Here is a 26,059-nt window from a genome sequence, read left to right on the forward strand (position 1 = left end):
TTCACAGCCCGTTTTGCTCATTTTTACTAAAGGGTGTCAATAATTCTGGAGGGTAATGTAGTGAGTGGGACTGGGCCCTTGAGGTCCAGTACAGGTGCACATATCATCCATTAAGTGTCCCGTGTTTAGTGTGGAGGATCGGACACTTTAAGGCCGGTTCAGGCCGCTCAGGAATCTGCACCCACCAACACGAAACGCTGATTCTCAGCTGTTTGACTCTGCTTCCCTCCAGTGGCTCAAGTGTGAGTCCTTTTACTGTAAATAAATATGGCTTAAATTAGTAGCACCCTGAATGCACTTTCTAATCATTCTGATGAGCCTTAGTTTGTGGAAAAAAGGAAACGATTGGGCTAAAATAGTAGCAAGATACATCGTTGCTAGAAGAGTCCAAGGTAATTTATATATTCTAATGAACATTTAAAGAAGACTTCTAGCAATCTAAAATAAAATAGATCAGAAAAAGCACCAGAGACTGGAACAGAAAATAGAAAAACATATCAGAAAATAGAACCAGAGAAAAACAAGACCAGAAAGAAGAACCAGAAAATAGAATTTGGTTCTTTATTCTGGTCCTTCGTCACACACAGAAATTCAGCCAGTTCTAAAGTGTTACTGTTTTTAATATTACAAAAGGTTGGTTCGTTAAACACAAACAAATCAAGACACGTTTTAAAAGATACAGATAAGTTAAAAAGCTTATTTTCAAAAAGTTATTTACAAAACATAATGTCATGTATGTAAAGGTAAAGCTTGTGTCCAGTGGAGACGGTGAGCCGACAAAAGGGAGGAAAAGAGAAAACCAACAGCCAGGTGTAAAAGTATCTTTGGAGTCATACAATATGCATATGGATCCTGCAGCAGACCAGCTGATCCGTCCACTACACTTTGAGTCCGTTCTACGTTATTCAGGAAGTAGCTCCAGTAATCACACGTCACATCTGACGTGAGATTCCTTTGTGCCTGAATGAAGGCTCCTGATTTCCACGTCTCCTCATACTATGTAGATAAAGGTACAAGTCTGATGAATCTAAACGCTGTTATCAATGTGTTATTGGAAACATTTACAAATGGTAGACCTGTAAAATGAATGCATGTAAAATGGACAAACGTGAAAGAACCTCGGCCATTCGTATCAGAGTCAAGGCGATTCCGTTATCCGAACAACTTCAACGTCATGAGGCTCAAGAGACTGTAGAAAGAAATGTTGGAAAAAAGAAATTCAGCGAATTCAATTGGCAACCCAAACGAAATCCCCCGCAACCCACTCGTGTTTGTGAACGACTGCCCCGAAACACCGTTTACACAAAGTCTGGGAAATAAAATACTGAACTAAAGTAGGAAGGCTGGTAACGAATGAACTGATCTATGAACAGTCACTGACTCTTAAGATTGGCCCAAACGTCAGGAAGGCGTTTTCTACTCTACGTTTTATTCCAATATGCTGGCTCTGTGGCACTCTGACATCTGTTGATAAAAGGTGCCTTTTAAAGAAAATAAATTATTATTATATAATAACTGTATGTAAGAGAATATCACTGTTTCCATGGTGTCCATAGAACAGTCACACTGAACAAACCCATCCTGCCTCTCGCAGTACATTTCTCCATCTAACGATTCAGGCCTTCCCCATAATCCAGGATCCAGTACACGAGGTGACATGACGGACTGAACTCAGCGGGGCACAACAACAGGCCTCTGTTCCCTTAAATAAAGCGGTTTGAAAGTTGGTATCAAGTGATAACCATTATTACCACATGTAGTGTGCTGGTGAGAAACGGCTGTCCCTCCGTGTGCGTCGTAGCACGAGCTCCTCTGTGCGCGTGAGCGAGGACGAGGGCACAACTAGAACATCATTATTTACAAAAAATAGTTGGATTTGCATTGTGCGTCTTATTGTCAGCGATAAGAGTCATTGCTGCAGCTGTTGTTTCAGGCTGTTACCGTTCATCTTACAAATAGGGTCTATTATGTTGCTCAGTTTAAATTATTTTAAGAGAAGTAATATTATTGTTAATCAGACATATTTTTGATATTTATTTGAATTGTTTTATTATTCAGCGGTTTCAAAAAAATAGAATAGTTGACTTAGTTGAGTTAGTCGTTGGATGAATAGACTACTTCCAGATGTGCTCTTTGAGTGCAGCCTTAATGCTGGTGCATGCGCTCAGTGTGCCGCCTCGCCAGCACATGACGAGCGCTCCGTGGAGCGGTTCCCTCAACCGGAAATACACACACACATATATATATATCGTATAAATATTGACTTAGGAATTCAGTCTGTGTTCAAAGGTGTATCTGCACAAACAAAAAACTCAATAGGGAAAAATCTGTATTGTACCAAACATCAAAAGATACACAAGAAGCATTCTATTGGAGTTGGTCCACCTTCAAAGATGCAATGCCAAATATCGCCAGTTTTTCAAAAACATAATTACATTAACTATTTGTAATTTGCATGAATATCAACAAATTATCTGAAATTATGTAATGTTCAACACAAAAATATTAAAAACCATATGATCCAACTAATACTTTTTAGGGTATGTGAGAGAACACAAGGTTCCATTCTCACAAACTCCTAATCGAGTCTCCGCAGCGGCTCCCACATGAAGCAGCTGACCGCCTCCTTCCCAGAGAGCGAACCGTGTTACGCCTCAGCTGTGGTTACTGTTCATCTACCGCAGCATGACAACGTCAGCCTTTTGTCTGCACCGGATGACAGGATACATTTGGTAGCTTTTGTTTAACTCGGCAGCGCAAAAGAGACCGGGTGCAAAGAGTAAAGGAGGCTTCCGCTGCACCACCATCGAGCACCGTCAGGGGAAGGGATTCTCGTCACGTGATTATTATTATGACGGTTTGGAAAAGTACTTAACATAAAAAAAAAAAAAATTAAAAAAAAAAAAGAGAGAGAAGAGAAAACCTGGTAAAACGCATGAGTGACGGAGGGGACTCTGGTGGTGGAGCGGTGAGCAGCAACAGCGTGCGTCCCACGGGCCAACAACACGCTCGCGGGTGAATTTGGTGGTTTTAAACGGCCCGTAGGAGCGAGAGTGCCGAGGGATTGACAGCTCATCCATCTCAGTGACAAATGTTACAGTTTATTTAGATGTATATTCAATGTGTTCAGGACCACCGGGCTCTGGCTTCCTGCTTCTTTTGCACTACTGGTCACTTTTATGGCGTCTTCTTTCGTGTCCTGAACGCGTGTACGCATTGTGTTTCTTACACAAACTAAAAAGGGGGGAGGAGGGATGTGGGGCGGAAGGGAGAAAATATCCTGCTGACACCGCGACCCCGTCTTCTCCTGGTATTAAAAATGTACGTAAAACAAAAAGGCAACCAAATGACTTGGTTCTGTCTTGTAAAACAATCATGATTTAGCTTAAAATAATCGTTATTATTATAATTTAAATCATCATTGACTTTTGGCGTCCAATGGGACGTCATCCGGGAGGAGATTCTTCTCTCTTTCTCTAAACCTGATGCCATTTTTAGGCCGTGCGCTGACTTTTAATCACATCTCGTTTACCAGCACTAGCAAGAGTAACACACACCCGATGATTACTGCAATCAATAAAACGATTTTCATATGCTGTTGTTTCCCTCCCCTGCACCCTGGGGGAGCTGGACTTGCTCAGGGTGCATTTCCTCGTGGCTGCTCTAACGAATGCCGTTGATGATGTGATTGTGCAGCAGCTCCTGTTCATGGTTGTGCAGAGTGGGGTTCACCTCCTCGTCCCTCAGACGAGCGTTCTTCCTGATCTCCTCCAGGGAGTAGTCCAGCACCAGGCTGCCATTCTCAAAAACCGTCACCAGAAGATCCTAAAGGACGCAGAGTGCATTGAAGAACTGTTAAACACATTCAAACAATACAAGAAACTAATATCATTTAAGTTTAAAGTGTTTCTCATTGTGCATTGATGAAGTGTTTCACAGCGGCTGGGAGTGACCACACATGTTGAGGAAACAGCCGCTTCTACAAGCACAAGGCAGGGAGGGTGACTGACGCCGTCCGGGTGCAGTGTGGGAATGGAGAATTGTTGTAAAACAACTTCTTTAATGCCCAAATGAAATAATCAAACTTTTAAAAACCCTTATCATCGTATTAAAAGATCAGTTTAAAGCATTTCTTGATCCACAGAAAAAAAACGTTGGACCTTTCTACATTTTCTCATTGGGATTTTATGTAACGGACCAATAGTCCATCATCTAGAAGTCGGGGGAAAAAAATTAATTTAATTTATTTTGAATAAAAACCTGACCCCCCCCCCCTTTACTGTGAAACCCCCCCACAGAGAGCTGGTGCCACCAATCACCTTCACAAGTCCCATCATTAGTAAATCGGGTCCACCTGTCTGCAGTTTAATACACGTGTTCTGTGGAGGCCTCAGAGTTTCTTAAAGACCGAACAAAGAGCATCATGAAGACCGAGGAGCCACCAAACAGCTCGGGGAGGAAGTTGTAGCTCCATATGAACCATGTTAGGTTCTAAAAACATACGGCAAGCTTTGAACTCCTCACAGCACCATAAGATCCACCTTTAGAAACCGGAAAGAGCCCAGCAAGAGAAGGTGTGTATTAAAGATGAAATGCATGGACAAACCTCCTCAGGCTTGCCTGCGCCTTTCTCTATCGTCTCCAGGAAGCCATCAGAGTTTCTCCTCAGAGATAATCGTCCTCTCTTTGACCCTTTGGACGGGTCGGTAACCGGCTGCTTGTACACGTCCATCTGTGAGAAACAGAAAAATTGTTTGTGAAACGAGGAAGCGCCTCCTGTTTTTATTCGTTTTCTTCTAAATTCATTTTTGATCAAGGCGTCGCACACGGACGTAACGATTAACGGCACAAGAAAGACATGGTTTCCATGCTGTGGTGTGGTTTAAAGGTGTGTGTCTGTTACGGTGCCGTGCGACACACACAGTCCGGCTATTGCAGCCGGCATTCCTATTCGCTTCAGTAAGGCAAGAACATCTAGACCGCATCACTCAAGTGAAAGGCAAACGTACTTTCACACACTAATCAGGAGCCACCTGTCCATCAGGGACAAGCATTCACACACGTCGTCACGGCTACGGGGGCCACTTGGGGTCAAGGGTCTTGCGAGGAAACATCAAAATAGACACCAGCTGAGCCGGGGATCAAACCGCCGAGGCCTCTGATTGAAGAGCGACTCTGCTCTCCACTGAGACCCAGTTGCCCAGCTAAGGTGGGGGGCGGGGCATTACATCAGCTTGGCATTTGTGTTCATGGGGCTGTTATATGTCGCTTAAATGTCTGAGCTGAATGAGACATATATTGTTCGGGTTGCAAAGGGGAGCAAAGTTTCCAGAAACGTTTAATGGCGAGTTAAGCATTTTAAAAAGCATAAAACAAGGATCTTAACTGCAGTAGAGAACACGACTATGTGAGCTCGGTCACTATGTTTTATGATGAAGGAATGCAGCACTGAGCACCGCCGCCTCACAGCAAGAAGGTCCTGGGTTCGAGTCTGCGTGGGTTCTCTCTTCCGGCTACCAGTCCAGGGTGGACCCCGTCTATCGCCTGAAGCTGGCTGGGACAGACTCCAGCACCCCCCCCCACCCCCCCCCGTGACCCTGCAGGGTAAGCGGTTTGCAGATGGATGGATGGATGGAATGCAGCACACGCTGTGCTTCTGTGCAAAGGATGCAGCGAGCTATTGTGAACCACCACAATCCTCAACCCGACGCCGACGAAGAGGATTCAGGGGAAACACTAAAAATTGTTGTTAATGTTGTTTATTTTTATTTTACTTGTTGAAGTCTGCAGTTTAGTCAAATCTCTTGAGCAAGCGGGCGACCCCCCAACTCACCCCCTTGCCGTTACTCTCCACGTAGCTGCACTTGAAGGCACAGTTGAGAGTGTCTCTGTTGAGTTTCTGCAGCAAAGCGCTGCCGCAGCCAAAGACGACGTTCTCAGCACTCCAGCCTTCGTCAGCCAGCTTCTGGAGAATCTACATAGGAGAACAACTTCAATCAATGTGGTGCATTAAAAAACGTATACAATATACAAACCTCCATGTTAATGATGGTTTTAAACCAGTATTGCTAATATTTACTTTTTACAAACACAGTAAGAGATTCCAAACAACTCAGTCATTAAAACGTTCACATGACACGTTGTCACGCTGTTTATTGTGCGTGACATTATGTTTTAGGATCTTTTTCAACATGCTCTAGCAACTAAAATATATTCCAAACCTGGGAAATAGCTGTTGATGTCTTGGCATCTCATAACCATAGCAACCCAGATAGTGACTTGTTTAAGAGTCAGGGTCTCACGCCTATTGAACCAGATTCTCCTTCCCATCTAACTGGGGATTAAAACCAAGCTGGTCCTGTACTGTAAATCTGTAACGCCAGACCGGCTCTCACCTCGTCCACGGAGCTGAGGTCGATGCCGTCTCCCTGAATGATTCGCAGGTAAGAGGGCAGAACCTTGTATCCCATGACGTTCAGAGAACAGCCAAAGCACTCCTCCAGGATCTTGATGACCTACAGAAGGCGCATTTTTACAATTTTTAGGACGGATTTCAATTTACACATGTAGGTATTATCTATGACAGGGTGTATCAATCTGACCATCTTCCAGCCTCATTGAATCATCCCTTAATACTGAATACATTAAAGAGAAGTTAAAACACACTTTCAGAGAAGATTAACAAGAACTACTAATTATCTACATTCTCTATTTTCAAGTCATGTGCATGATACAGTAAGGAATTGTATGGAGTACGCCATATTGTCCTTAACATCATTTTAGTATAAATGTGCAAAGTCCCAGTTGACTCCAATCAGCAGAAGACGATACGATTAGAGAAGTGGACACTTCAGTCTCTTATCTATATTGGATGACGCATTCAGGCCGATTAGGAGATGATGTTTCATCTTATTAACTATGGGTAGGCTCACTTCTTCATTTGGAACTGAGTCGTGCTTCATTTCTCATTCAAATTCCTTTTATTTTGCACAGCCTAATATCACACATCAAAAATGTCTACACGTGTGACATTGTCTTATCAGGACTCGTATCAGTACAGGAAAAAAACAAGCTATCACGAGGAGAAAGACAAGAAGGACCCTCCAGGAAGGAGGATCCCTCTATCTGGATGGTCCACATGAATTCAAATTCAGTTTGTCTTTTTTTGTGTGCATAATTTGTCTCACCAGCAGTCGACCCATTAGCTGCTAGCGCTGCTTGAAATACACATAAACTCCAGCTGTGGCTTCAGCCGGGAGTCGTGAGTACATAGAGTACTCGCTAACCACAAGTAGAGTGACTTTATCCACAGTAAATATAACAAAATAATAGTAGTGACCTTATTGACCCCAATACGAATGGAAACAAGAGGTATGTCCTCTGCTGGAGCCCCACGCGGAGCCCCCAGCCTCGTCCCGTACCTCGATCAGAGTCTCTGCGGGGTCTCCGGAGTCCGGCCGGATGACCAGACACGAGTCCTGGCTGCGCTCCATCACTCGCTCCTTCAGCTTGTCTCCCCAGATGTTCTTGCAGGCGTTGAAGATGTCGTAGCTGTCGCTGACCACGGACACTGGCCCCGAGGGGAACTGCTCAAGGACCCGCTCAAAGGCCTCCTTCTCCCGGCTCCTCCCCCAGGAGATGATGGTGCTGGGCGACAGGAAGGAGGTTACAACACCGAGCTAGTAATGCTATTCTAATAGTTAAAGATGGTGTGTGCGTGTGGTACCTGTGCTCTGCGGCTGGGATGGAGAAGCCGGCCATCGGGCAGCTGTAGTAGCGCTGAGCCATCAGCAGCCCCGCTACTGTGTCCGTGCTGCAGAAATTCACCAGGTGAGCTGCTCCACCTAATGCTGCAGACTGGAGAGGAGAGGTGGACGCTGGGAATCACTCCGAAACCACAAACACCTCAGAGAAGCCCCGTGTGTGTGTGGGGGCTTGGTAGTTGTTGGGTCTGCTGGTCTACGTGGGACTACTGATCTCACGACACCAAACCACGTTACACCCGCTCGACCTGATTCCACGCCTCATTTGTGACGAACAAGATCGTCTTCCATCTGGGGAATTTATTACAATCCGCACGTTGTCTCATCCAACGGACACGCCTCTGTTCACACGCGAGCTCCTCTCTACCGAACGCTCACAATGAAACATTCAAAGCATGTGACAGAGATGATTTAAATATTGAGGAGTAAGCAGAATAAAAAAATGACTTCTGCTATTAATAGTAGCAGCTGTGGTGGATGTAGTAGATTAACAATGATAACAAAGGAACTAATGGGTCAGCTAATGTGACTACGAATAGATCCATTGAAGTTACCAGCGAGAAGAGCTCCTAAAGGCGGCCAGTTATCTACTCAACTCTGCCTTCATGTTACCATAAACACACCACTGCCACCAGGTTGCAAAAAAAGACTTTACAGCAATCTGTCAATTCAAAGTGGCACCTTGTGTTAGTATATTTATGTCAGAATCCTCTTCTACATGCTCAGCTCTACCAGAGAGGAATGACTGAATCAACCTTCACACCTGCAAACTCACAAAGGGTGAAGGTGACGCCCTTCGTGTGATGAAGCCTCAAGCTTTTAGAGCCACGGCCTTTTCCATCGTTCTGACCAAAAGATGATCCGATTAAGATTAGGGCTGCAACAACCAATCGATAAAGCCGGATTATTGAAAGCGTTTCATTATGGATTCGCTGCGTTGCGCTATTATCACACCCCCCGATACGTCATGGGACGTGGGAGCTTTGCTACGCGTGGCAAAAGAAACGCCAGGGTGACGCTTGGGAAATGTGAGAGACGAGCGCGTGTAATTGGGAGAGAATTGTGCCTTTAATGGGCCGTGTGTTTGGCCAGACGCGATACCGTCGGCATGACAGCTGTGTCCACGCAGCAGCTTTCACAAGAGGATCACGGACTGCGTCGCGCGTGGGACATTTCCATGTTCTATACAAACGCCAGGCGGCGAGTGTGTTAAGCGATTTCACAGATCCATGCGGCGGTGACAGTGATTACAAAGACGTCCTTTGGTGCGGACGCATCTCCGTTCAGCCTCAACGCTGCTTCCTCACAAAGTACAAAAAAACCCCCCAAAGTGTCGCTGACCTCTTGCGAGGAGACTCCTCTGTAGCCAAAGTCGTGCAGTTTCAGGTCCAGGCCTTCCAGGCTCCCAGACGTGGCCTTCAGGTGCTTGGCCAGGATCTTTTTGAACTCCCTGGATATGGTGGCTACGGTGATGGGATACCACATCTGGAGCAACATGGTCTGGTCAGCAGGTGGAGGTGGTTAAAGATGGTGTGAGAGATGGCAGAAGACAAACAAAAGGACAGTTATTGAAGCGAAAGCGCTACAGTACAGATCTTCTGTCACGTCAGAGATGGTAGATTTTGACAGTTTAAACTTAAATGTCTGGATTACCATCCATGGATTACCAAGAGCAGTACTGTGCCGCCTTGGTACATATTAAAGTACACATGGAAAGTGACCTTCTCCGTCTTTTGGAGAGAGAAGCCTTTAGCTTTATCTGCCTCTCATTTCCACCGCAGAGCCTCGAGTGGAATAAAATTAGATTCATAGTGGAAAAGTGCCGTGGTTCATTAGCTGTTGTCCCTCATTGAGGACACTCGGATATCTGGAGCCGTATGACTTATCCGACTGTAGTTCCTATGATCTGATCAGAGAAGAGCCCAGTGTCTCCCTCCACCATTATATAGGGAGGGCTCCATTTGGATTACACACAATTACAATCTAACCGCAATGCTAGTGGCACCCGTACTTACTCGTTTTTTGTAATTAATGTATAACAGAAGGAAGGATCCTTACAGCATCGTGACATCATTCTAACATTTTAAGTTTTAAAAAGGTCCCCATTTTAGACAAAACTAACTTGGGTTTTGCACCACCGTAACATAAAAGAATGAGGAAGCTGGTTAATGGTAATGGTTAACGATATCCCGGCTGAATACGATTAAATATCAATAACACTTTGATGGTTGGCTATTATTTATTACAATCAAACACATAGTGTAAGGGAAAGGAGTGTAATTATCTGCACGTCATAAATGGACAAGGCTATTTCAAAGTGATTGGCTTCTTTTAACAAAGCTGCCCCTACAAATAAATACATTTTAGGATGTCACGTACTATTATGGGGATTTGAAACTCACAGTTAAGGCTTTGGACCTTATGACTCGGGCGTGCAGAGACTAGGCAGTGACCTGCAAACACATCACCCGGTCTCGTCCCGTTTACCTCAATGTAGTTGGTGAGCCAGTAGAACTCGGGATCCGTGTTTTCCACGGTGAAGAGCACGTTGCCTCTGGGTATAATGGTCCCCTCTGGGATGGCTTTGATCCGGATGGGAAGACGCCCATCGTGTTTCTGAGACGGTTACAAGCACAGTAAGCTTCAGGTTGGATACATATGAAGAGGGATCCGCTAGAACATCCCTTTGTTTACCTCGAGGATCTTCCTCCAGCTTTCCTCATCGAACACGGCCTGCTTGAAGTGCATCTGGTAGAAGACCTTGGCTTCCTGAATCTTCTCCTCTGTGACCACTTGGCCTGCAGACAACAAAGCACACTGACCGGGTTAGTACAAAGGTACTTCATCTGCCAATATGGTCTTCAACAGCAGATTTCCTATTAACTGTTTCCATCTGTCTTTAGATATGTGTATATATATATATATATATATATATGTTCATGTATCCCTTAGATCAGATGGTAGGACCGCGACCGTACCTAAGAGGTACTTCTTCAGCAGATACTGAAGACCGAAGAACACCACTTCACTGAACTGGGAGCCTTTCTTGCGTCGGCATTCAAAGTAGGAGTAGATGTTGCTGATGTTTGGAGGGTACTGTTTGTAGTGGGTGATCTGAAAGACAAGACACGGACAGAAGTCAAGCACAGGCAGCTCGTGGGTCCCAGAAACACATTTTAAACGTGTCCCAATGTAATTCTAATGATCATGCTTAGACACATCAATCCAACAAGAACACTGAAGCTGTAGAGCTTCTCGACGTGACGCTCGCGTGTACGTAAACATGTTTTCTGGATCAATATTGTGAGAAATCATGGCGGCTTGAAGAACAAATCTTTCCTTGTGCTCTTTTTGCAGAACTAATTGAATGATTACCAGCAACAACCAGGCAGTCAGTGAGAGGAACAGCTTCAAGAGGCCCTCACTCCACATTCTTCTGCCTCACCCCCGCCTCTTATTTACATCCCCTCTGCTTCCCCCCTAATCGAGCTTCAAGAAAACAAGCTAAAAATGACGCGAGTCCCTAAAGGAACGAAGAACAGAACAGGCACGGTCTTATTCTGAGATTAGCCTGGAAGTACGATTATCCCGAACGAGTGAAAAAAAATGAGGAGTGTTTACAGGCTCACAACACGCGTCACATGCGGTTATTCTCAGAACACGTCAGGTGACTCGTAGAAGCAAGTATTTGTTCTTATACACGTACAAGCGTGACCTCGGCATAAACCACCATCGTCTTAGGGGGGCAGCTACCGTGCGCTCGGAGCGGTGCCCGCGCGCCGTGCCTTGCTCAGGGGCACCTGGCCTGTTGTTTTGAAGCAATAGAGTTTGGGGAATTTGGCCGTCGCCGTCTTGGCTTTTTTGCAACCATTGAAGTTCAACATACTTGGATGAGGAGTGACTACCAGGGGAGCCCGGGGAGCCCCCCCCCCCCAACTTTACTGCGTATGTGTACTCTGGTTCCATTGCCAACACCTGCCAGTACACAAAGTGGACTTTGACATGGGCTCATCACAAACTAGATTATTTCACGAGATTGTGATGAGAGCATTTTGGACCGAGGGTCGCCGGCACTAGTTGGTCACCATCCAGACCTTCGGCCTCTGGCTCCAGTGCAAGGCCATCCAACAGTGACGTCAGGCATTCTAATACAACACCAAATGCTGTTGAACAATGGCATTTATTTAGTTACGTCACGTTGGCACACGCCGTGGGGGTGCGTTGGAAACTCCTCTCAGCAGTTTCGATTGGACCGAAAGGAAACTGAAAGTTAACCTGACAGCGACGGTTGGGCTCCGTGATTAAAATGCATCGTCCAGAGAGAGAGAGAGAACAGGACAAACCCGATTCCTTTACAGGGCCCCTGAGCGCGCACGGTAGATGTGGCCGTGCACGACCCCACATAGTGTTACGAAATACCGCACTCAAGGTTGGCACCAAACACGTCATGGACGCTCGTTCGGATGTAACTTTCTGCTAACGCTGACACCGGGCAGGTACATCCAGGGGGAAAAAAGATCACCGCGTTTAGCAAATGCACGGCGCACGGCGCGCTTTAGCAACAAGGTCGCACGTAGCATGGCTGAGGCTAACGTATTGCTGGGCTCTTCGGTTTCGGTTTGACAACACGGCTAAAGACGAACGTTACGCCGAGGGAACTTCGCCGCGCGCTGAGCGGGCGCTCGTCGCGCGCGACGCCGCGTAGTGACAACCACCGACCGAAGGCGTTGCGTCGTTAGCCCGGCAGGAATCCCCAAAACAAACGGATTTCATTTTCGCGTCGCCGGGCAGACAAAAGCCGCACAGAAAGAGGCTTTCGGCGCGAAGGACGGGTGCGCTTACCTTGTACGAGTCGGTCGCCAGCAAGAAATTAAATTCCTGCGCTGCCATTGTTGTTGTGGATGAATGGACCGTCACTTCAGTCTGTTCGTGGCGACTCGACCGGAGCGCGAGACAGGAGCCAACAGGGCGGCAGAGAGAATCGAGCTCAACGTCGAGTTTTCGTGACGGTAACCGCGGTGGTTTCTCCGGTGTATTCGGATACGGACGTTACAAAACCGGTGTAGCAGTCAAAGCAGTAGTCATTTTGTCGGTTGGGGGGGGGGGGGGGGGGGGGTTATCGCAAAGGGGCGGGGCTCCAGCACGCATGGCCAGGCGCACGTCCTCCCTTCTCCCCGCCTCCCGGGCCGACTACGTAATGCTGCATTCATGGACAGTAGTTTTTTTTAGCAGATTAAAAAGTAGCATTACGCCATTTCCACCAGCACGATCTAGCAATCGCGTCTATTTCTGCTTCCCCCCAATGAAGCATGTTAATCGTACTTCCCCCCCACAAATAACACCCCTATAAGTAAATACTTTTTTTCATGACATTTCACCACGACATTTAGTGTAAATAACTCAGCACATATTGTAATAAGCTAACACAACAGTAGTATGTATTTGTCATAGGAAACCAACTGGACGTTGAGTCTTTGGTCTATAAGCTTGAACCTTTTTGCTAATATTTCCCAAGTTCATCAAGCCTCAAGACTGCAACTTCCAGACGTGAACTTTTACACAGATGTTGCTGATATGATTCAATTGTTCCACGCATAATTGTTATGTGATCCAAGCAGCATGCTATTTCAGAAAACACTACAGAAGTGTTTCAAACAGATCTGTCATTCAAGTAAAGCAAATGGTAATCTTTGAATTTCTGTGTTATTCTTGCATGGATTTAACAATATTGTTTTCACTTTACTTAAAGCAAATAATGGCCACATACATGCATAATCACACTATAATGCATTGTAATGTATCCCTGCAACTGAATTATATTACATTATGATCCTTGCTAAATAATAATAATAATAAGTGAGTGAACAGCAGTTATGAATTACTATGACACTTAACCTTAGTGCAAAATACTTGGTATGTCATTCGATTATGGGTACATTTCATGTAAGACAGCTAGAGACCTGTGTGGAGGGCCAAACTGGGTCAACATGTCTTAGACAGGATTGGCCGCATGTTGGTAAAAGTGCAAACAAAAAACATATTCAGGTAGGATACATTATTTTATTTACGTTGTTCACCGTGGAGACTGGTTTGTTTGTGTTTGCACACAGAAAGTGCCGACTTGCTGCATCGGCGTCTCCCACAGGCAGCTCGCTGTGAGAGCTCTCTGTTTATCATCTCACATCGCCACCTTGCCTTATAGCTCGTTGGTATATTTCCCTTTGCTTTCCAAAAACTGGCAGATTTCCTCATGCAAAACAAAAAAAGCCTTCAGCACTTTCCCTCAATACCACTTCAAATCCATCTTCTCATGAAAAGACAGAAAGCGGCGGTGTTTTAACTGTTTAATCCTGATAAAGTTAACTGCCTTTGTTGCTAATTGGATCACTCGGAGAGCTTTATCACACCGCGTTTCTGGTGCAGTGATACAATGTCAGCTCACATGTACACTAATATGTCCTTTTACCGGCAGGGGAATAACCAAATAGATCACATATTGTCACCGGCCAAATTGCATTGAATGGAGGCTGCAGGCTTTGTTCAGGTGTGGTCTCAGCTGTGTCCTTTGTGTGTGTTGGAGAAGCATTTACCTGATAACATACACTTCCATATTCATTTTTCTGCCTTTGAAGATCACTTCCGTTTTTAATATTCTCACTTCTTTTGTGGTTTAATCTTTTTATTGTTAACCTCTATTGTAATGTTTCTTCTGTAAGTAAGATGTCTTTTTTTACAATAAAGGTATACAAGTAAGGTCAACCTAATTTCTATAGTGCATTTTATATTGTGCTATTGGTACAGGCGATAAAAACATCTTCATGGGCTCCTTTTAAAAAAAAAGTATTTTAAGAGGATGAGTGACTTACTACACTCCTATCATACAAACATATTAGTGTCTGGTGTGTTGGATTAATGTATTCCGTTGTTTGATATCGTGCTATATAGTAAAGCAATTAAGGCTTTAAATTCTGACACAATTGATGGTATGGGATTAGATGTGGGACTCATAGCAGTGTTTATTCAGACGTCTATTAGAAGATCACATACTCAATTCACAAGGTATTTGAGAGGCGTTTTCATTTTGTAATGAATTTTGTTGTATTTTTTTTTTAAATGTCTGAAATGCAGGTAATACTGTTGTTTGATTTGAGGTATAGCCTTGCAGGAAGAACGTTGGGTCATATTTTAAATAGTTCAATCTATCATTCATTTGATCATGCATTATATTATATTGAGTGAGCGGTAAAGCTTTTATTGTGAAAGTCAAATCGCGTTGATTCCGGTCTGCTATTGTACCCTGCTGACTTTTGACTCAGATAGATCATCAGGTGGCCATTCACCGACTGCGCTCGCAGCCTCTTCAAACTGGTCCCAGAGCAGCCGGGGATCGGGTTTCAGCACCGCGGCCAGCTCCCCGCCTCCTCCTCCTCTGCTCCCCGGGCGGCGGAGCAGCAACACAACGCTTCCTCCCGTTGTCCCTCCCTGCGACCCCTCCCCCTTAATATCGGCTCTAATGATAAACCCCTCCTATGTGTCACTGGCTGCTGGACTTGAAAGGCAACCAAACAGACTCTACAACACTTTCATCTTTATTTCTCGCCGAGACTGATTAGTCTGACGGCGGCGTTTTTCTCCTCCAGAGGTGATCATCAGTCAGGTCTCCGTCTCCACAGCTGCTTCCCCCGGGTCTCTCTCTCCCTCTGTGTGGCTCCCTGACGCCGATCTGCATCTGTTCCTACTTTTGCAGTTTTACCTTTGCAGCGGCAGGTAGCCGTTATCCTCCATCCAGACCTCGGACACAATGTTGGACCCGTCTTCCAGCGAGGAGGAAGGGGATGAGATACTGGAGGTGGAGCGCAAAGAGGTGGCGGCCCCGAAGAGCGCCGCAGGAGCCCGCTTGTCACCGGGCCGAGCCTCCGACGGCCACGCCGGTGGGGGGCTCCAGCCCCGGGGCCGTGGGAGTGGCGGCGGCGGTGGTGGCGGAGGTGGCGGCGGCGGCGGCGGCGGCGGCGGCCGACCCTCCAGCCCCAGCCCGTCAGTGGGCAGCGACAAGGAGAAGGAGGACCTGGAGAAGATGCAGCGAGAGGAGGAGGAGAGGAAGAAGAGACTCCAGCTGTATGTGTTTGTGATGCGCTGCATCGCATATCCGTTTAACGCGAAGCAACCTACCGACATGGCCAGAAGGCAGCAGAAGGTAAGATCCGTCCAACGGACGGGGAACCTCCCGCTGGGGTTTAAATACATATTCTGTTGCTGGAGGACATGCCAGAGTTACATGACACCAACTGTTGCTTCCACGTTTGCACCGTGTTGCTGGACGGCCTTTGGTCAAATATATAAGAAGGCATAAATATGACTCGGTTTACGTTATATTCAGAGAGGATTCTTTTTACACATTTTATTAGTTGCACGGCAAGAGGATTCAAACAGAAACCCTTTTATTGATATTAAAGAGCGTGCACTGTGATGGAGGGAGTGCAGTCTGAGATGATAGTTAGTATATCTCACTGCACATTAAGGGTCAGCAGCACATTTTCACTTTGATTAAAAATATGTTTGAAAACATATGAACATGGAACCACGATGCCAGACGGGTAAAGACACAACACGATGCGCTGAATCCTGACTAAAGAAGGACGGGGCTGGCAACACAAAGGAGCAGCTGAAGCATGACATTACAGAGCGTATGCGTGTATACCCACTGGCCCCCACCCCTCCTGCTAGTCTGAACCAGCTCTTAAGCAATCTGTTGCACAGCAGAAATTGATGCAGCCTCACCAGTGGACGACATCCCCTACGGAGAAATGTCTCTCAGCTTTGATCCTGGTCCTTCGTGGAGGTTCATTCGCTAGGTTTCAAAAAGACAAAGAAAAACTAAAACATGCCAGTTTCAAAGAAACAGTCTGTGACTTGGATGTAGGTCTGTTTTTCTACTGTTGCTCAGGCCCCCTGTGGTCTGTGCCGGTATCAAAAGACAGGACGAGGCTCCGACGGCACCAGTAGTTTGCACAACAAGTCGTTTGATCATCATCAGAGGGAAAAGTTTTCGCTAAGAAGCCAGCCACTGTCGTGCTTCACATAACACATGATGGAAGTAGAATTATGATGACTTAAGACAAAACTGTACGAGAATCGCGATTCAATGAGTTCTGGGTCTATACTGAGAGACTTGTCAGTAGCAGCAGGTCAGTAGACCTCCATCAGCCACTATAGGTATATAACTTAGTCATTCACATAAGTCACGTATGTTGGTTGTAATGAATTCCCTGGTTTGCACAATGCATATAATCTAGTGAAGATGGGATTCAGCAACCACAATCAGACGTAACAGAAGCACTTGTTTGCTTATTGATCCATTATTTATTTCAGCATGTGTTTCCTTACCCACGTTATATTCAGGGTATAAAAATGAACAAAAAAAAAAAAAAGCACAAATCCAGAGAGGCGTTTGTACAGGCCTCATGGCACAGAAACTCGTGTATTGAAATCTGAATTTTCTGAGAACTCAGGCAGGCAGTTTCAGTTTAACCCCTTGTTTTAAACATCAGCGCCTATTGGATCCGAGTATCCGCATGTGGAGAAGAGCGCCGTTCCCTGGGAAGCCAGAACACGTAGAGCGAAGGATGACGTTCCACTGTGACGCTCGGCTTCCCAAATCCCGCGCTGACCTCCCTAAACCGATCGAATGGGATGTTTGGTGTTGTAACTCTGGGAAGATTTGTCTGAGAGAAATCTTACGGTTATCTCCTTAATCAGGGTGGAACGGGCTTTATGCTGTTTCTTTGTTAGTGTCTAGCTTCGATTGATGGGTGTACAAGTTGTCACAGGCCGGCTCATAGCCTGTGGCAAAAATGAGAGGACACGAACAACAGGTACAGGCCAATAAAAAAGGTTTTCTTTATTGTTATCCAAAAACTATTAACTCTAAACAAAGAAAAAGGAATGAGGCGTGAAAACGTCATAATGTAAGGTGTATGTAAAGTGCAGGGATGCGTGAATCTGTGTGTGTAAAAATGACTGAGTGGAAACTAAGTAAAACTACAAAGGAACAAACAAAACAGGATCATACCTGGAGCAGCAGAGAGAGAGAGAACATGGTTAGTGAGGCAGTTTAAATACCCTGAGCCCAGGTGGCTCCAATCACCAACGACCCTCCTCTACCTGCAGGAGGAACCGCCCCTGCCAGGAGAGGAGGGGCCACGACATCTGCTCCATCATTGTAGATTATCATTTGCCTCCAGCACCAAACTTGCTAGGATTAGTCGTTGGAAAAGCTTACGAGTATGTGTACAAAACGTTCGGTAAAACGAACGATACAAACACCAGAAGCTTTCATTCCTCATCTCAAGATTCATCCCTAGAAAAAAAAGTAAACAGAGTGATCTGGATTTAAGAAAAGAAGAGAAGATGATTGGGCAAAATCAAACGAGTCAAACAACTGCTCTGAGTGCAGAGACGGAGTAAAAGGCACACAAATGGCGTCACGGCTCAGACCCAGTTACACAACGAGTCCGTGTGCTAGAGAGGAGACGCACAGGTTGGCAGAGAATTAGAAGGTCATTTGACATACCCTGTTCAGATCAGACATTGGAGCTCATACGCCTACTTGAAACACATTTGCCAGTCAGCTGGGAAGTGGGTGGTACTGCACCGGGCTTAAGATGCTGTGGGCTGACAAGAGATAAACGCCATGGCTGTCCCTTGTTTGAAAGGTTTCCTTCATGTTTAGACCTGTCTTATGAAGACATTTGTTGCTGCTTTGAAGTCTAGTGTCTAGTCCCGTCTAGTGTTCTTGTTTTGGACTCTTCAGAATGTGAACTGCTGAGAGCCAACACTGACTGGTGGAGCTTTCCTTCTCACTGTGACGGATGTGTGCTGGAGACCTTCTTTGGGATACTGGAGAGAAACTGGAAAAAAAAAGTAAGATCAGCAGGTTGACCAGACTCTGCTACCAAGGTGAGGTTGAGGAAGCCAGTTCATGTCACAAGGTAGTTGTAAGTGCATCAGCCTGGTGTCTCCTCGACAAAGATTCCAAAGCAAGATGTTTTGTTCCAGCTCTTTTGAAATGCCCAGCAGTGCCATCAGTTCAGAACTGGCAGAAACCAGTGGGATCCAGAGACATCCATGTACTGTCTGAAGAAGTCTGACGTGAGGTTGTCTTCATGGAAAAGTTGGCGCCAAAAAGCCAAACTTCCGACATGGAAACAAGGCCAAGCATCTCAACCAACGACCAAAACATAGGAACCGGGGGGAAGAAGAAATATTTATCCATCATGCAATGCCATCAAGGAGGCGTTTGATTACCACCAAATTTATTCTGCAGCAGGACAACAACCCCAAATGTCCTTAAGAACTATCTCCAGCGTCCTGGAAGTGATGGTATGGCCCCCACAGAGCCCTGATCTCAACATCATCTAGTCTGTCTGGGATTACATGAAGGGACATGAAGGATTCACCCACAGAGGATCCGTGGGTGTTTGGGTCTCGTGGGTCTCCAAGATGTTTGGAACAGTGTACCAGCCGAGTTCCTCCAGACTGTGTGCAATTGGACCTGAGGAATGGATCCTGTTGTGAAGCATTCTTAGTTTACACAATTTTTCATACCTGCCAACAACCTTTGCCCAATAATCTATATCATTATTGTTTTATATATTTTGCTGACAGCACATTTGATGAGCTTTTATGGGTTCTTGCTGTCCTGATGGCTTCAAGTTCATACATTCATTACATAATTTTGGTTCTTAAATACACCAGATAGAGATTTTAGCATGTTTCCATCCAACAAAGCCATTTTCAAACGGTTGTTTTTTCGTGAGCACCTTCAGAACAAGAGTGAGGTCGATGTGTATGACCTTTGGCATTGTAATTTAAGGCATCAATCAATCAATCACATACAAAGGACAGATTCAAAACTAGAGCAACAGGGAGGCCCCTGGTCTCAAGATCAATACAACACATTTCATCACTCCTTTCAACCAAAGCAGAACAGACCAGATCTTCTCCTCATTTTTCGGAACATCCAAAACAAGGGGCGATAAAAACAGCATAGACCAAAGGCACACCAATCGAGGGCTGGTGTTCTTAACCAGGTAGGCAACACCAAACAAGCAGAAAAATGCCACATGTGGGGCAAATTACAATAAACATAAGAGATTAACATGAAACAAGGAAACAGCTGAGCAAACAGAAAACACTAAATAACTAATAACATAAAACCACAGACAGAGACAAACAAAAAACAACATGATAATGTAAGATGGTGTTAGTCAGAGGGCTCTGGCTGCAGAGCCAGAATGAAGAGGAGTCCATCATTAAGCAGAAGCGCGATTAGTGGGTCAGCGTGGTATTATCTGGGCTTCTCGTGTGATTTGTCATAATGGGACAGAGTCAATACAGGCGTTGTCATGTCACTTGCCTGTGTTATGTAACTTTCAATCATACTGTACTCTGAAATAATCCTTCGGGTTCTGTGAGAGAATCCTAGTGAAACACAGACTTGTTTGTGCCTCATGGCACAGCGGCATGCAACAAGAAGTGTTGGTAAATCACAATATGGACATATTCCAAATCATCTGAGGTCCGCAGCTGAATTCGACCCCGCTGCTCGGTCGGATGAACAGCCGCTCATTTGATTGAACCCCTTCATACCCCTGATGGAAGCCCCAACCAAAAGCATGTGGTCATTTACTATCAGTTTATTGAAAGTGATAATAAATCAACAAAACAAATTATAACCTTGTAAGTAGCCAGAGTAGGAATACTAGTTCTTAATTGATCAAGTAAACATCTCTAGAGAAATGCTATCTCTGGGGGGGGGGGGGCAGTTATGGCTCAACTCAGTCTTCACCCGGTCGGTGGCCCAGTTGCACTCTGGGTAATATGAGCGTCAGGTTTTAAAAAGGTTCAAGATGACTTTTGATTATTTATTGAAAAAACATCCATCGTCTGATGTTTGTTTCTGTCCAGTCACGCAGGCCGCTAAAATACAGCAGAAACAACACCCATGTCACCTCTATGTGTCACTGAATAAACATTTACCAAAAACTAACCAGTTTTCTCTGCGTTCAGATCAGTGTTAATATAGGAAAACCTTTTTGAATTATGCCATCAAAGGTAGGCAGCACATTTGTGTGTGTGTGTGTGTGTGTGTGTTGTAGAAACAGATCAATGGGGTCTGCATAATTCAAGAGGACAGCACGTACACCGCTTATTATGATAAAAGCCTTGTCAGTTGTGTTCAAACACCAACACAAACCCACGCGGTTAAACACACACACACACACGCGCAGCATGAACGTACACGGGCTACAGTGCGCCGAGGTCTTGTGACACGTCCACTTTTAGAAGGTGTAATTAGGCTGTGGCTGAGTCATCGTACCGATCCAGACTCTAATATGATCCTCATCAGCGCGGTGTGCAGGGCCACGGGGCAATTAGCATGAGTCCTTTCAGGCAGCCCACCGGAACATTCCCCACAGAGCGCAGGGCCATACCACCTCCTCCCATTCACACGTTGCCTGCACATTCTGTAACATGTATGATATTTACATATATACATGCATGTAGGATGTCACCGAATGCAATCTGTTCTCACACTTCAACATGCTCAGTGTGCAGCATTTGGGGGGATCGTTTCTGTAGAATGATCCATTCACAGATACACACAGAGGTCAGCCATGTTTGTATCTCCAAAAAGGGGACATGGCACTTTGGAGTCATTTGCATCAGCCTTTGTAGTTCTTCTACACGCTTGGCACACCGAAAGGTTTGCGTCAGCACAACAAGCCGCCCAGCCATCTACAGGCCCATAAGCCACTGATCCACAACATGCCTGGTTTCAGAGGACTAACAGACCCAGATGAAGGTCTCCAAGCTTTTTTTCCCCCAGGACTTATCTGTGTTCTTCCAATGCTAGATTAGTGAAATTCATCTAATGGAATGCTCCACATAAGTATTACACAGCCCAAGAAACGTATCACAGAACATTAAAGCCAGGGAATGGGTGAAGTACAGTATCTTTGGCACTAATAGTTTGTTGGCAAGTCAGGAAGTTGGTCATAATTCAAATTTTGCGGATCCGTGTGCCAGTAGCGAGTGGGCGGCTTTTTGTGAAGCTGTCTTCATACAGGATCCCTTTCAATGTTAAACACCGTGCCATCGCTGTGAGGTTCAGGACAAGTGTTGGTATTGAATTCTGAACAAAAGAGTTAAAGCATACTTTCCCTTCTTTATTCGGCATAAGGCCACAGCATGAGGCAAGGTGTGTGTGTGTGTGTGTGTGTGTGTGTGTGTGTGTGAGAGCTGGAAAGCATTGGCTGCCACCCTGCATTCATGTGCAAATCCTGTGTGTGAGTGTCGCGCCCCGATGAACACTTTCTCAATCCTTTGTTGGCCTGTGTGTAATCTGGGATTAACCGTCTATCTGATGTTACGTCATCACCACGGACCTCCAGCTTGTTCCCTTTTGGAAGAGGGAGAAAGGAGTGTGACCTTCGAAGGATCCTTGACGTCACGTTGTGTAGCCTGAGCCTGAACAGCAAATCAACACGCAGTCAATAAACTCGCCAGCGCGTTGTTTGAAGCGAGCGGACAGCGGCTCATCCTCTGCAGCTCACCTGTGCTGCTGGTGTCCGAACACATGGACCAGTATCCCACTAGATGAACCTCCGGATAGGACGTACCCATCTGCTCTGCCTCCGTAAGAGCACGTGAAACTACGGCCGTGGCCTCTGGAACTCACGACACACGCGCACATCCCATTTGTCAGAACACCTGTTTTTTGTTGCGTCTCCGTCCAAGCAAAATATATTCATTTGACAGATAACTATCACACTGCGATATTGGAAAAGTCAAAATCTGATAAACCGAATAAGACCTGGAATGCCGACCGCTGTCAGACAAGAGTGTGAGCCACATCCAGCCTTCCTGCACTCACACCAGGACTCTGCTGACACAATGCACTGGTGTCCATCCGTACGTCCGTATGTCTTTCTGTGTGCAAAAGTCAAGTTTGGAAGAAGGAAACAAGTTAGCCTCTTATTAAAAACGGTTCACGCGGTGAGTTCTCGTGTCCTGATCCTGCATCCTCTGCCTTTCATGGGCTACGTGGGCCGCGGCCTTTGAAGGCCGCAGAAGCTGAACAGAACGGTCTCTGAAATGAGACGGTCTGACAGGGGATTTCCTGTTTCGCATCACCGACTTTTCCTTTGCCGCTCCCGTCGCCTAGCAACCAGCAGCGCATTACTGCAAAAGCCTTAGAAATGGAGCAAGAGATGGTCTTCTTCTGATCTTTGTCTTATTTCATGTGCTTTTGGAAGACATCCATCACCGGCAGGGATACTGGATGAGACATATTTCAGGCTGAGAGAAGAACATTTTCAGGTCATTTTAAATTTAAATTTGTTGAACCATGTACTTTTTGCTAATAATAGTAATTTTGTAATCTTAAGGCAGAGGAACATATGCCATTATATAAATATATCATATTTGGCAGTTTTTCCTTCTGTCTAATAAACATTTACATGCTTGGCCCTCACTCCACATTCTCAAAGCTCACCACTGGACTGGTATTTGTCGAGCTGCGACAAGTTATCTCATCTTTCCTATCTATATTAATATTTCCCCTTCCCCTTCCGTCCCATCCCTCCTCTCCCTTTGGTGTCCCTCTTCTCCCCCTCCCTGTGATGCTCCTGTCATTGCTCTCACTCTTCTTTCTCTGTCTTCTCGTCCCTGGAGTAGCAGTGGTGAGAACAGATGGCTCTTCACATGCACAACTGGAGGGGAACGATATCTTTAGGAAAGAGCAGAAAACCTAAGGGGAAATCATTAATGGTCAAAGAGCATCTCCATACAACATGTGTGTGTGTCATTATACTTTGCCTTAATCATCATTTAAATGACAATAAAACATGTGTAAATCTCAGGTTATATGAGCAGCCTTTACATTACTTTACATTACAGTCATCAGGATCACTTTTTCTATTCTATTACCAACGTTGTGCAATGGCAACGCTGCAGAGGAAGTCAGTATTAGGCCCGATCATATAAGGATGATAAATATCATGAGTAGTAATAACGTACCAGGGGTTCTCAAAATCGGATTCTCATAGGAACACTCATAGGGGTTCCCCTTTATCCTGACAAAAAGTCCAGATAGACAAAGCAGTTACAGTTATTACACTTCTCATTATGCTACTATGCCATTTTTGGGGCAGAGGCCAAAAAACATCCAAGGCCAGAACGGGTCCTTCTAAAACATCATGGCCTCATTATATGTTACCGTTACACTTGCATTGGTCTGTAGCATACCTACTAACCTTCTACCCATTGTCTGAATATACCTCTCAGATACCCAGTACCCACGATATTAATAAATAAACAACAATACCATATTATATTGATTCTTTGGAAAACAATACGATTTTTGATTTGTTTATATCACAAAGTCTCCCATGAAAAGATTCCAATTCGATTCCATTCAAGGGTTCACCATGGATACAAAACACAACATATCAATTTACTTTGACAATAGCTCAATAAAAGCAACTCAAATAGGATTTGGCAATTGTATTACTGGGCTTTATAGAAAGGAGGGGGATGGACATGTCAAAATACAGGCTGATTCCTAAAGATGAAGCTCAGTATCAATTTTCTCACATTGCATTGGTGGCATTTTAATGATGATCTTTGAATCATTGTTACATCCCAAGACACACCGACACACACACACCGACACACACACACCGACACACACACACACACACACACACACCGACACACACACACACACACACCGACACACACACACACACACACACACACACACACACACACACACACACACACACACACACACACACACACACACACGGTGATACACAGTCTTGACTGACAGGGAGAGACCCTTCTTTCACACACTCGCTTGTGGCTTGTAGTGGACCTCATTTTAACATGTAGCTCCACCCAAACAACTCATAACTTTAAAATGTTTTAAAAACTGTCCTTCCCAGGAACATGAAAAATGACTTATGTTGGCGTTTTCCTGGTAGTCCAATTTGAACAGGGAATAATTAGGCTGGTCTCTCAGAATAAAAGACGTGGGAGGTTTATCCTTTAAACCCTGTTGGGGAACTTTAAGATGAATGGCGGAGTGTAAAAAGTTTAAGTCTAAGCCGACTAAATCATGTTACTGGCTGTCTGAAAATGAATAAAACTGCTAGCGTATAAATATGACGTCTTTTAGTTCTTCAATCGAGTGAGACTTTACGCTGACCCACAACCGATATGTTATGGATATACGTTGGTACACAACTGGCATAACTGTGGTAAATCTGAACTGTGACCTTTAACCCCCATCATGGAGGCTCTAATCTCATCCTGCTGCAGTGTCCATGGTAACGGTTACCAGGGCTGCGGACAGAGACCGGCCAGTCTGCTCGCAGGGAGGGAGGCTCTCATTGGTTTTTTGATGGAACTGTAATTACATTTGCTGAAGGAGGATTCAGTTCTGCATATTGTAATGTTTATTGGATCACTTCAATCATAACACATGTATGACCGCCACTTTGTCTTTGGGTAGTGTAGATGGTAACTGGGAAGAACACCAGTAGAATAGCAATGGGATAAAGACACAAAGTCCGCCGACCACTTTGGACACCGCAGCTCCAAACCAAATAATTCAAAATAAAAGCTCACAGCACTGTAAAATTGGATTTCGTCAAATGTTATGGTAGTTTCGGTTTACGGTTCTTTTGGTGTGCAATGATTCTCGGGAAACTGTTTTATGTCCTTTCAGGCGGTGCTTTGTACGCTCAGATTATTAGACATTAAAAGGATTCATTCACGGGTCAATGTTTAAGATTGAAAACCACTGCAATAGCTTTTGAGTCCATTTTTACAGATAACATCATCTATGCATAGTTGTTGAGTTTTTAAGTTCCACATCTTACATCCTCTCTGGCTCCTGTTACTTCTTTTTCAGATCAGTAAGCAGCATCTGCAGACCGTCAAAGAGCGTTTTCAGGCGTTCCTCAACGGAGAAACACAGATTGTTGCTGATGAAGCCTTCATCAACGCTGTCCAGAGCTACTACGAGGCGAGTCTGTACTACCTGTTGCATGAATGTTTCATTCTGTCACCAGTATACTAAAAAGAATATTTCATATAGTCTTTTTTTTAACCCTGCTAAGTAGCCTAATTCCCTTGAAAGGTATTTAAAGTGAATTTGTCCAAGCAGGAACACTAATAACGTGGAGAACATTGTCCAAACCTCAGGGGAGATAATGTGTCTGATAAAT

The 26,059-nt window shown here is 45.0% G+C and overlaps 2 protein-coding genes across 20 annotated transcripts in view; one reads left to right on the top strand and one right to left on the bottom strand.

Moving 5' to 3' along the window:
* Positions 1-602: 602 nt before the first annotated feature.
* On the bottom strand, positions 603-12,951 carry nampt2 (nicotinamide phosphoribosyltransferase 2). Its single transcript, XM_040203147.2, has 11 exons — positions 12,606-12,951; positions 10,742-10,877; positions 10,458-10,561; positions 10,251-10,379; positions 9,105-9,263; positions 7,727-7,857; positions 7,422-7,647; positions 6,396-6,515; positions 5,834-5,974; positions 4,607-4,732; positions 603-3,825 (listed from the first exon to the last, which is right to left on the bottom strand). The coding sequence occupies exons 1-11, from the start codon at positions 12,651-12,653 to the stop codon at positions 3,664-3,666; spliced, it is 1,482 nt and encodes a 493-aa protein (XP_040059081.2). The 5' UTR covers positions 12,654-12,951; the 3' UTR covers positions 603-3,663.
* Positions 12,952-13,876: 925 nt separating this feature from the next.
* cadpsa (Ca2+-dependent activator protein for secretion a) overlaps positions 13,877-26,059 on the top strand; it is an 86,313-nt gene continuing 74,130 nt past the window's right edge. For all 19 annotated transcript variants that reach the window (XM_078092329.1, XM_078092331.1, XM_078092334.1 and 16 more), the window contains exons 1-2: positions 13,877-15,957; positions 25,744-25,857. In XM_078092329.1, coding sequence (XP_077948455.1) covers positions 15,565-15,957; positions 25,744-25,857 — 507 coding nt within the window. In that variant the 5' untranslated portion in view covers positions 13,877-15,564. The remainder of the gene's footprint in view (positions 15,958-25,743; positions 25,858-26,059) is intronic.

Source organism: Gasterosteus aculeatus, chromosome 17 (assembly GCF_964276395.1).
Source record: "Gasterosteus aculeatus chromosome 17, fGasAcu3.hap1.1, whole genome shotgun sequence".
NCBI classification, from domain to species: Eukaryota; Metazoa; Chordata; class Actinopteri; order Perciformes; family Gasterosteidae; genus Gasterosteus; species Gasterosteus aculeatus.

Bases quoted from the DNA above. Each gene is read 5' to 3' on its own strand.
- nampt2 (XM_040203147.2), bottom strand. From the start codon at position 12,653: ATGGCAGCGCAGGAATTTAATTTCTTGCTGGCGACCGACTCGTACAAG. The intron at 10,878-12,605 runs GTAAGCGCACCC...CTTGTCTTTCAG, and splicing joins TGGCGACCGACTCGTACAAG to ATCACCCACTACAAACAGTA. The intron at 3,826-4,606 runs GTTTGTCCATGC...TGCGTCCTTTAG, and splicing joins GCGCAGGCAAGCCTGAGGAG to GATCTTCTGGTGACGGTTTT.